The following is a 12,807-nucleotide window of genomic DNA, read 5'->3' on the forward strand; positions in this document are numbered from 1 at the left end:
TAATCCTAGAACATGGAAAACCATTGCATGTAACAAGGTAATGAACATTCAAAAGTACACCTCGCCATTCCAGTGGTAGCATTGGCCAGGTAAAGATAATCCTGTGGATCATCTATCTAGATGAATCACAACGCAGACTCCAGGTACATTGGACATCCGGTGACATGGCCCACCATAGCTATTGCAATGGTGCTGTCTCTGTCCAAATGAGTATCTTGCACCAGCAAAAGATTATTCACTGAAGTCTCCCTTGTAAAATAACACACAGTGTCACCAGTCAAGAAACAGAAGTTGCACTGCCAGTCAACCAGATGACACTTGATTTTGCAGGACTGCTATACACCAAAGTCAGAAATACCAGTGCTAAAAGGTATGTTGCACTATTTACCTCCACTGTGATTGGAGCCATCCACTCAGAGGTAGTCCGCAGTCCATCACAAAAATGTACTGGTCGACACTGCATTTCACGCACCATCTATGGCAACAATGCTCAAATATTCCACGTAGCCAACAAAGAAATACTGGAGCTGTGGTCAACAGTATCTGCTGATAAGACACTCAAACACTTCATTCAACAAGGCGTAACTTGTAAATTTATATCTCCGCATGTGGCTCAATGAGGAGGGTTCTGGGAAAGAATGGTCAACTAAAAGAAAAGGTATCTCAGGAGAGTATTCAGACACTCAACTATAAACCAAGAAGGGCTACACACTGCGCTTATAAATTCTGAAGCTACCCTGAACTCAAGACCCATTTTCAGTATTGAGGATGGAGTACTAATTCCAGCACATTTCCTTGAGGGAGAGAGACTTATGTCACTGTCAACCAAACGAGCCACTGACGACAGCAGACTTGACAAGAGAATCCAAATTCATCAGAAAACAGCAGAATAGTTCTGGGAGTGCTGGGGTAGGGAGCACCTCAAGCTCTTGTGGAACATTCATTATGGTAAATGCCTGAATGGAGTAGCAGTGAGAATCCAAATTGGTGACGTTCTACTTCTAAAAGTAGCAGTTGTTTCACATCATCTGTGGAAGAGGGCAAGAGTACAGGAGTACAGGAGTACAGGAGCTGAAAGAAGGCAAAGACAGAATCCTGTGCATAGCCGTCCTTGTGACTGCTGATGGGATGTACACTGCCTGACCTGTCCAGCAGCTGGTGATACCTCTGGAGGTAGAGCAGCATGGGGAGGATGCAGAGAACCGCAGAAACAAGACACTCACAATGCATTCTATCTGCGAATTGCCAGTGACATGTTATGTAATCTCTTTGTGATACAAATGCTCTGTGCAAATAAAGTTAATTGTGTCTGACATTCAAACTTCACATTCTACTTGTTCCCAATGTGTAATGGACAATTTTCTCAACACAGTCAAAAATAAATGTTACTAATGGATCATGGAATATAAATATACAAATAAGGCCATCAGTACTAGAAGAAAAGCTAAAACACAGTTAAATAAAATGATCAACTAATAATGCAATAAGACAATCCACAAACACTTGAAAATGAGAAATAGCTTCATAATAATGAGTGCCACATTTGCCTACATCAACCTACTCTGCAGATAGCTCATTGATATTTACTGCAACAGTTTCTTTCTTGCTTACATTTAGGTTTATAAAAGTATCTTAACTTAATATGTTGCTTCACCTTGGATTTTGTATAAGGTTAAACATTTGGCTAAGTAAGAAATTACTCACCATTTCTTTCTTCAGGCATTACAGTGTGACAAAGAGCTAGCAAACGAAAAAAGTTGTGTGCATTCTGGTCCCCTTGTCTGACAGCATCCAAGAGGCTGCCATCATAAAACTTAAATTCTGGTTCATAGTCAGGATTTGCAGAAAAGTCCACTGTTGGCGTGCTCTGTATTATGAGTAGGAAGGAAAAGTATTAATTTCTGCAGTGTGAAAGGCTTCTAAATAGAATGACAGGCAAAACACAAGTAGTCAATTAAATACATATCTCAAGATTTACTGCATATGAGAAAATTAAAGAACGAATTGTCTGAAGTAAATACTTCTTTTGTGAAGTTAGCATGTGATTACAAGAATACAAATGTAACGTATATGCAAGCCTATTTCTAAGAGATGTCGCACACTGGTGATGTGTAATTCTGAAATTATAGTGGAAGGTCAAATGTGAGACATAAATTACATGCATTCCTGATGTTTTACAAAGAGCAATACATTAAAAACTGCCTCTATTACTGTCAGTTTGCTGGAAGTAGTATGCAACACACAAAAAAGGTCAAGTGCTAAACTCAATAATATACAATGACAACTGTTGAGTGCATTTACTATGCCCTCTTATTTCACAATGAAATCAGTTTTTGCTGTCACTTGAGATACACCCTCAAACCAAACTGTATCTAAGAAGCCAGAAATGACAAACAATTAGATAGCAACTAGCCAGAGAGTTATTTCTGAGCTCTTGAACATCTGATACATGTACAGTAGCTAAAATTCATACTACAAATGGAAAGGTCTGCAGTTCCAACTTAGTCAGTCCTGCAATATTGTTTCTATCATTTATCACTTTTTTCACCTCTGGCAATGATTAAAATATGCCATGTTGCAAAATCTTTCAGAGTTAGTTTTAAACTATACATATTATAACCATCTCTGCAGGTCAGTTAGAAAGGTTGGAGTGCAAGGCAATACCATGCCACCTCCAATAGGCTCATGCCTAGTACAGCATTGTAGTGGTTAACCCAATCTTCAGATTAAAGATGGCTTTGTACATGCACCACTAGTTTGTTCTTTAATTTCTGATTCTCTTCTCAATTTCCCTTTCACATAACAGAAGTGCGTATCCCTCAACACTACCACACACATAAAATTTTCACAATAATACACTCACAACAGAAAAATAGTGGTTATCACCGAGGAAAGAGGCTTAACAAAATGCTAGTGTTGCAAGGCTCATATGTTGAGTGAAATGAGGAGCTTGTGAGTAATTTAGACATGCACTTGTTCCCTTATATGCATGTATGTCTTAACAAACCTGTGAACAGGTGTAGCGTGAATATTCCAATTTTATAATTCAATGTCATTGGAAAAGTGACACTTTACAAGGGCAAGCAATGAACTTGTGAGGGAAGGTGTGTCTATGCTACTTTGTGATCCCATAAATTTGTTTAAAATAAATTTTTGAATGACTATGAATATTAACTTAGTGCATTGTAACTCAAGAGTCATTTATGACAGATGGAATATGAACTTAAGCTGTTGTATTCCACAAGTCTTTGAATAAATTTATTTCATTAATAACTACTTTATAGTAAAAAATCTTTTGTCCAAATTGTGTTAAAATTATCATTGCAAGAAATTATGACACTGAAAGTGACTATTTGTCTGAGCAAATGAAATTATTGACAGGCAATAGATGTGCAAGTAAATGTATCAGTAAGAATTTTAATTTTACATTTTACTACTTTAAAATGCCAGACATTCACCATGATACTAGCAGTTCCAGTTTCTTTAGTAAACAATCATTTATAAGTGAATTTTACAGCCACATTTACTGCCTGGTTTCAAACTTTCTTATAAAACCAAAACAGAACTAAACAAAGTAACCTGACTTTTGTCCAAACTATTTATGAATTATCAGACATTAATCAAAACCGCTGTAGTAGTTTTTAGGCTACCTGTGCAATTTTCTATATTAAATGAGAATTAGAGCTGGAAACACAACAACATCAAAGCAAGCCGCCTGCATTACACAAACATTTATATTCACAAGAAACTAGCACAGTATATTAAAATATCCTTAATTATTTTTATTACAAAATCAGATAACAAATCAAAATGAATGAAAACCAAAACTTTTGACACTGTCTGGAGCATCCACCTATAGTGTAGAACATTATGCTGCTGTGTTCCATGTAGTGTATAGTTTCCCATAATAAATGATAAAGTTGTAATAAAACTGGGTGATTTTTATCCAAAATTTTGTAAAATGGTTTCTAGGATAAAAAAGAAGCCCCACTAAACAAAGTTACATATATTACAGTGAATAAAATAGCACGGCATTGTAAAATAGTATGTACTTATCAGTTTTCACAAATAAATATTTCCAAATTGTTGCCTGGATCTAAAAAGCAGAGTTGTCATGTAATGATATTTTAATTATATACACAAAAAGCCATTGACTAAATACAAAATTATCAACACTGAGTTTTTGTTGAGACAGGAAATTGGGAGCTGATGGTAGTTGTAATGTACATTAAGTATAATGGACACCCAAAATAGCAAAGAAGATGCAGATTTGGTGAATGAGGTGCAAGTGCTTGATGGTGCTATGCATACAATCAATGTACTGATAAAGGATCGGTCATTATTGCCAGAACAGACTAGCTTGATGTTGTGCAAACGCACTTACGCAGCAAACCAAGGTCTTGCTTAGCAATAGAAGATTGCAGGACAAGATTAACGACAATGTGGAACAGCTGAAGGAAAACCCGAGCCTCAGGAAGATGAAGGACAGGATATGAGGGGAGGGAGTTTTTGAAGGGGGAAGATATCCCTGGGTAATTAATACAATGTAACTGGGGCACATAGCATTGAACACATTTCTTATCATCATAAAGATGGTAGACAAAGTATTTATCATATGACATTTGGGAAATTATGATATTAACTGAGAGTCAAAGCGCTGCTTGGAAATTGTTAGCTGCTCATCCAATAACAATATACATTTACATGATTCAGGTAATCTAACATGTGTAACCTGCGCTGACAATCAATGGCTTTAATGTAGTCTCCTAAGAAATACACACACATTAAAACACTTAAGAACTGAGAAATAAACAGATTGTCATGAAAATGAGGGATCAAATATCCAGAAAACACATTACACAGATAACCCTTAACACTGTGTGTGTGTGTGTGTGTGTGTGTGTGTGTGTGTGTGTGTGTGTGTGTGTGTGTGTGTGTGTGTGTGTGTGTGCGCGCGCGCGGGCGCGCCTGCGCCCGCATCAAATCATAAGAAATGTCACTGAATATGCCAAAGCACCATTAGGATGCAGCTGCAACTGTCTAACACCTCTTTTTATGAATGGAGAGGGGACAATACATAACATTTTGGTATATCCCCTATACCATCACTTCATGGACTGGAGGGCAGTATGTAATTCAGCTCAATATATTCATTACATGAATGACATGGAAGTACACTTCACCGCTAATTATGATAATTGTTCCAATCTCATCATCGTCATCGTCATCATCCCTTTTACAGATTATGCCAATTTCTCCTTTCTGCCCATCTTTCAACCAAATGTTTGCCAAATAGCAAAGGTACTGTTGTTTGCATACTCTGCTGCATATGCTGTCTGCTCCTGCACTGTTCTGTAATGAGAATGGCGGAGCAATGGTGAAGACATGGTGCCATATTTGAGAGGACAGTGGTTTAAGTTCCCTCTTCCAGTGATCCATGTTTATACTTTCCAAAGTTTGTTCCATTAACTTAAGGCATATGCCATGATGGTTCCTCTTAAGAAGACATACCCATTTCCTTCCTCATCCTTTGCCAATCCAAGTTTGTGTTCCATTTCTCATGGCCTCATTGTTGACAGTTTGTTAAATCTTAGTCTTCTTTATGATTTGGTAGGTATGGATGTTCAATTTAAATTGCAAACATCACGAACAAATTATTTTGTCATTTTTAGTCCAATAATTGTTTCAGCAGGAAATATCATTGCCCTCCATGTTTTCTGTTAGCCTCAGTTGTTACTCATGCTGAGTTGCTGCCACTTTGGTAAAAATGCCATGTTTGGAATTACTACATCAATCTGAACACAGTTCTCCAATTGCGAATGTCTTGACACCAACCACATGCAAAATACTTCCCAATTCTGAAGTACAGATCAACAAAATAAATTCCTGCAATGCAGCAATTATTCAGAATGGAGCCCGACTTCTGTGTAATTACATACCGCTTGCATCATATTATCCATTTCAAACATATGTGACAACCTTGGGACACTGTTATTAGTAAATAAAGATCTCCACAAAATTATGGCCCCAAAAATAAATTTGCAGTGAAATGTAAGAACTTTAAGCAAGTTATTACCGTTATAATAGCCCATACTTCATATTAAATGTAAAGTAATTATCCCTTAAAAAATCAAGAGTGGTCTGAGTGGAAGAAATACAACTTGCTATAGGCTATACAAACTGCCCTCCTTTGTACCATGAGATGGTTTGTTGAAAGTCCTTAATATCCAGTTTTTTTCACGTATTCCCACTACGCTCATTAGTCCAACTGCTCAAAATGGAAGCATCATCTAATTATTTTGATCAATACAATGTGCCGTGCTGACACTAAACAACTAATAACACTGTAAATAAATTCTCATTAAAATGTTTATATTATGTCTTAATTTCAGTGTGCAAACATAGTGCTACTTTCTACACACAGGCTTCTAGTGTACTGCACACTATACAATGATGTGCACAGAACTTTAGAAGTGCGTGCACACACACAGTAACTGCACAAACCACTGAAAACTTACTGGGAGCTGCAATCAAGAAAGAAGAGGAGAAAAAAAAGAACAGACAAGGATTAGATTCTAGACTACAGAAAATCTAATGTACATGTAGCATTTACTACCATAATATAAAATACATATGAAATTCACTTATGGCATGACAGGCACCAACTAAGACTACATTTACTCCTCGTACTGCAAAAAATTCTTATTTACATATTACATAACAGTAACTTTACTTTCTAGTGCAAGCTCTAAGTTAATCACCAGCATTTAAAGCCAATTATGAAGGCTACTAACTGTATTTAGAGAGATGAAAGCACGTACTAGCCAGTTCTTTGACTAACATAAAAATTTTCCCAGATTTATTTTCTCTAGATTGCTGGGCCTTAGTGTATGTTCTGCCAATAGGTCACCTCTTTCTACATGGATCTTCTACACATTGTTACTTATGTAATCCATGTGTCACTTCTACATTTCACACTATGGTCAGGTCGCACCAGTAGCATAACATAATCATCTTTACTGCCCCCACTGCTTGTGTCTGATACAAAATTTTCCAGTATAATATTAATTTGATTACTTTTTTGTACATTTAATTTTATACAAATTTCAAATATGTATTTTGCTAGTTTTCTTCATTTTTCTACTCGTTTTCACTTTTATAACTACTTTCTCCCACTGTATACTTATCATGTCTCTTCTGGTCTGCTAATTTTAAGTGTGTTCACTCATTCGCCCTTTGCCACCACTCCTCCCCTTCACCTCACACTACATAAACAATTGTTCTGCAAGCAGAAGATATGTCACATTTTATTACAATTAATTTTGCTGTAGTCCTTACCACAGCCCCAGGTGCTTTTCATCTATCTTGCTACAGGTTTCTCAAATTAACACAATTTTTAAAAGTATCCAAAATGTTTTTGCATAGTTAAATGGTTCTTCAAATATTAGCTGCTAGAAATTCACCTGAAAGTTATATAGCAGTAAAGCTTTAATCAGTATTTCAATATCAGATGTGCTGTGATTTTATCCTTTGCATTCCAAAACATATCAGTATATGAAATACAGCTAGCAATAAATTGAGTGCTTATATGACATGTTTTCTTCAAGGTGAACTTCCAAGTTCAGTCAACTACAATGTAATACCAAATTAAAAATAACAAATCCCATTTGCTTCACAATCTAATAAGAAAATGTACTGAAAGCACACAAACACATTTAAAAATGAATTTTTCTTCTCAGGTATCACATAGTTGACTGACAGCAAAAAAGAAATATCTACATCTATTTGACGGTGTGCTGAGTGATTTTTTTTTTTTTTTTACACCTTATGATAAAACAGCTGACTGCACAACTGTATCTGAAGAACTGTAGTTTCTGGATCAGTATGTGATTAAACGAAATTGGCTTCTCCATATAAATTTATCTTTTAACTTATACTAGTTAGTGTGATATATATATATATAATGTTAAGACAAGGCTAATATTATGCTACTAGTGCTCTGTCTATAATTACATATTCCAGCTTAGCTGTAATAAGCAAAAGCAACTGAGGGAATGGAGTGGAGTTTGGAGGTAGGAAAAACAAAATGAAAGAATTAAGTTTGAAGAACATTATGAAATAGTTTCTATGACTATTACTGAATAGGTAACAGGTAAATGGAAAACAGAAGATTCAAGATCAGTGGGACATGCAAGGAACTTCTAAAACTCAGCAGAATCTAGAATGCATTACAGTATCACAGTAGAGTTTCATGCAATCTGATTAACTGTGAGTGCTAAGCTTTTTGTAGGCAAAAATCAGCAATTATGAAGCAATTCTAAGAAGTAGTGCAGTTTTATCCCTACCAAATTCTTTACATAGTCAGTGTTCATGGGCTACTGTTAACATACACTTGCTTTTACACATCTCTCTCTCTTCCCTTGATTATTTTTTGTTAATAATAACAGTCCCATGCAGCAATGGTTGATAGTTTTGTGTCAACAAACAACCAGAAAATTAAGCATGTTCAGTCAATAGTTACTTTTCCTGCAAGTCTGCAATCCAAATCTTTGCAGCATTCATTGGCCGAAGCAAACTTTGTACAATGATTGACTAGCCATGAATCACTTTATCTCACAAAACATTGTGCGACAGATGTAAGTGATTTCTAATAAAAAATTAAAAATTGTGTGTGTTAAAGATTAATGATGTCCAGAATATGGACAGTATTTATGTGGAAGTGGAATTGATTAAATAATTTTGAGACACATTCCCTGTATGTGCATAAAATTTCTCTGACTATTCTGCTTTCATGATCCCATGTTAAACTGAAACTAAGACGAACATAATGGAATGCTCCTTCTGCTTCATCTCATGTTGTGTGTTCTATATTCCACAAAATAATGAATGTTCCTCATGCATCAAAATTCAATTTATTTTTTCTAAGCACAACAAGTAAGTAACCCAGTTGATAAATGACAAACAGGTGATAAATGACAAAAACAGACTTGCTAGTACATCAAACACGGACTTAGCAGTACATCAATAGATACTACAAACTTGCATCTCATTTTAACAAATATACACTGTACATTTAGTACAGATAACAAATAAGATGAGAACTAAGGTTGACATTAAGGGTTTCACATTGATGTTAATGGTGGTGCTGATCTTGTTTTTGCTGACTTTTCAGTCCCAAGAATTTACTGCTGTCAGTCATTCTGTTTGTGTAATTTATCTTACATACGTTTCGGGAAGTAGTTCATGTTGCAGCTTACCAACAAATATCATCACATTCAGGTCACAAATAATGATGGGTTTGAAGCAGCTTTCCACACTATCCGATGAAAACCCCTCTGTGCACAGCTGTTGTAACCCATATCCAACTGAATCATTTTACTCTAGTTACGCTTTTACCCCCATTTACAATAATAACTATTCAACCATGCCTTAGGACATGTCCTATCCACTTATTCCTGCTTTCAGTCAAGTTGTGCCATAAATTTCTTTCTTCCTCGATTTGATTCATCATTTATACAATCTATTCATCTAATCTCCAGCATTCTTCTGCAGTACCACACTTCCAAAACTTTTATCTTCTTCTTGTCCATAGTGTTCATCATCCACATTTCACTTCTGTACAAGACCGAACACCAGACAAATGCATCCAGAAAAAGACTTCCCAAAATTAAATTTATATTACAATGGCAAAAGAGGTAGTCTTTGCCCCACCCCACTTTCTTCTTGTTCTTCCTCTTCTTCTTCTTCTACTAGGCAAATTACACCTGTAAATGTGAAGTCAACATATCCATTCCCACCCTTGGACCTTTCTCGGTTCATGCCAGCCTTAACTGCTGGTAGTTCCGTCACATGGCGCATCTCTGAGTTGTCAAAAATGGCAAATGCACTTCACACGTCCACGGTGTTAGCGCAACCAAGTGTGATTCACTTTCCATGGAGCAAGGAATGGACACACAGAGATCTACAGGCAAGTGCAACCCACATCTGGGGAAAACTGTCTCACTTCAACAATTTTGAGGTTGTGGTGTTGAGAGTTCAGCAAAGGCCGTGAAGTCTTGCATGACAGTGAGCAGTTGGGGAGGACACACTCGTCACTGATAACATTTCCCGTATGGGTGCAATGGTGAAAACAGATCAGCGTGTGCACATCACGACCATATCCTGGAAGACTGGCATATTGTAGAGGAGTGCTTACATTGTTCAGGGTTCTTAGAGTAGCAGAAGGTACCATGTTGGTGGGTGCCTAAGCAGTTGGACGACATTCTGAAAGACAAGCAAATGAAGTCTTCATTGAATCATCCGGAATGGTACTCCAAGGAGGGTGAAGCTTTCCTGGAGAGAATTGTTACTGACAATGAAACATGGATACTGCATTTCGTGCCAGAATCCAACCAGCAGAGCATGGTATGGAAACATTTGCGTTGATCTTGACAGCCTTCCTGGATAGCCAGGGACCACTCCATCTGGATTTCATGCCACAAAATGTTACCATCAATGCCGACAGTTAGTGTTCTGCACAGTCACGTCCAAGAGCTGCCATCAGGCAGAGGCGCCATTGGATTCTCAATGTGGACATCCCGATTCTGCTCCACGTCAATGCACGACCACACGTGGCAATCAGAACTGCCGAAAAGTGCCGAGCATTTCACTGGGAGATTCTGGACCACTCACCATACAGTCAAAACACTGCCCCTAACGATTTCCACATTTTCGGAATGCTGAAGAAGTCCCTGGCAGGACAGTGATTTACAAGTAATGACGACGCCAAGACAGCAGCTCAATAGTTGTTCCGTAGTCAGCCGGATGAATTCTACCGCACGGGCATCTCAAATTTAGTGCTGAAATGGAACATATATGTGAACTGGTGTCTCTAATAGACCTAGATGCAAGACCTGTCCCATAGATCCTTCCATCACCACCTACTCCAGTCTTGTCACAAATATCACCCTTACCATCCAAGGCAAGCTACCTGTGAAACCAGTCATGTAATCTACAAGCTAAGCTGCAACCACTGTGTTGCATTCTATGTGGACATGACAACCAACAGGCTGTCTGTCTGCTTGGATAGCCACCGACAAACTGTAGTCAAGAAGCCAGTCGATGACCCTGCTGCCGAGCATGCTGCCCAACACGACATCCTTCATTTCAATGACTGCTTCACAGCCTGTGCCATGTGGATCCTTCCCACCAATATCAGTGTATGGTACGTAGAGTGGCATGCATATTTATAACTTCCTGTACGTACCTTACTTTGGCTAGTAAAAAATAGAAGCAAAAATTTATCTGACTTTTCCTCGTATAACAAATTTATCTTTTTCAGATAAACTTTTCTTGTTATAGCCAGTCCGTATTTTATATATTCTATAATTATATCTGATTTAGTTAGTTTGGTGCCCAAGAAGCACAGCTTCTCAACTACCTTTAGTTTCCCATTTACTAAACTCTCGGCACCATCTTATTTAATCTGACTCATGTTACATTCTCCTTGTTTTCATTCGTTTACATTCATCTTATAAATTCTCCTCAGATAACTATTCATTCCATTCAACTGCTCTCCCAAGTATTGTAGTGCTTCTGAAGGAACTGCAACACCATAGCTAAACAAATGTTTCTAACTCTTCTCCTTAATCTTAAACTCCTTTTCCAAGAAAATGGATATTTAGACACTAAAAATATTTTTTTTATTACTAGGTTCTTCTCCCAAATATAGCATGTAAATAAAAAAATGCCAATATCAAAATATAAAGTTGTGTAGCAGACCCTGACACAAACCTTTTATCAGAATTTCTTGGGCACTGTTAAACCTATACTAGTGATGGGAGAAACCACATGATAATGACCATGCCAGTTTTACATGATGGTTGTATTATTAATCATTTCTTTCTTTCATAGGAAGTCAGGCTGTGAAAGCAACAAGTCAAACCAGTCTATTATTTCTCTGCTAGTTGAAATATATGTTCTTTTTTCAAGTGAAATTACTCTTTAGTGTTTTAGTTACCTGAGCTGTCTGTTTATTCTTCTGAATGAAAGCTTGAATCATTCCACCAACTATTATTCTAAACCTTTTAAATTACTATTTATTTTCCCCTTGATCTTCATCTAAACTTACATATACAAATCACGTATAAGCGATGTGCACCTAAATCTGCCAAAATGCTATTAATACAATGTTTTATGTAACTTTATTATTCAAACAGTGGTTTTCAATATGATAATTCTAATGATGTATTTAATTTTGCTTGAAACCATGTACGTAGAACTACTGACAATAGTAATTATTAAAACAGCATGAAGTATGAAAATCAGTGCAAGCTAACCAGCAGTTCAGAAAGAATTGCCACCATTTATTAGAAAGCTCTTGTTTCATTCTTTCCAACAACTTGTTCCAATTTTACAAAGACTAACGAGCTTAAAAGCTACCTGCAATCAAAGATGGTCACACACTAATTTAATTTTGCCATTTGAGTCAGTGTACATGGTAAAATTTAATTCTAAAGATCACAAAATATCATTATACCAATCTTTATATACCGCCACATCCCAAAAATCTTCAGTCAGCATCAAGTTCAGACACTGTTAACATTATCCAATGAGAGTGATTAAGACATACGTAAAATTTGCACACGCTGCAATCCCTGTGCTAACATCTCTGCATAACTCACTTATTAATCAGCGTGTATCATTTATGTTTGTGAATGTCTTTGGGGAGGGGGGGGGGGGGGGGGGGAAATCACCCTACAAGTATCTTTCATTCCATTTGTGAAAAGGAAAGTTGCTACTCACCATATAGCGGAGATGCTGAGTCAC

At 36.9% G+C, this 12,807-nt stretch overlaps 1 protein-coding gene across 1 annotated transcript in view; it reads right to left on the minus strand.

Annotated features, from left to right (window-relative positions):
- Positions 1 to 12,807, minus strand: part of LOC126281290 (phospholipid-transporting ATPase ID) — a 1,237,896-nt gene that overhangs the window by 908,981 nt on the left and 316,108 nt on the right. Inside the window, 1 exon segment of the mRNA XM_049980113.1 lies at positions 1,705 to 1,867. Within this exon segment, the coding sequence (XP_049836070.1) occupies positions 1,705 to 1,867 (163 nt within the window).

Source organism: Schistocerca gregaria, chromosome 7, assembly GCF_023897955.1.
Source record: "Schistocerca gregaria isolate iqSchGreg1 chromosome 7, iqSchGreg1.2, whole genome shotgun sequence".
Classification (NCBI taxonomy): domain Eukaryota; kingdom Metazoa; phylum Arthropoda; class Insecta; order Orthoptera; family Acrididae; genus Schistocerca; species Schistocerca gregaria.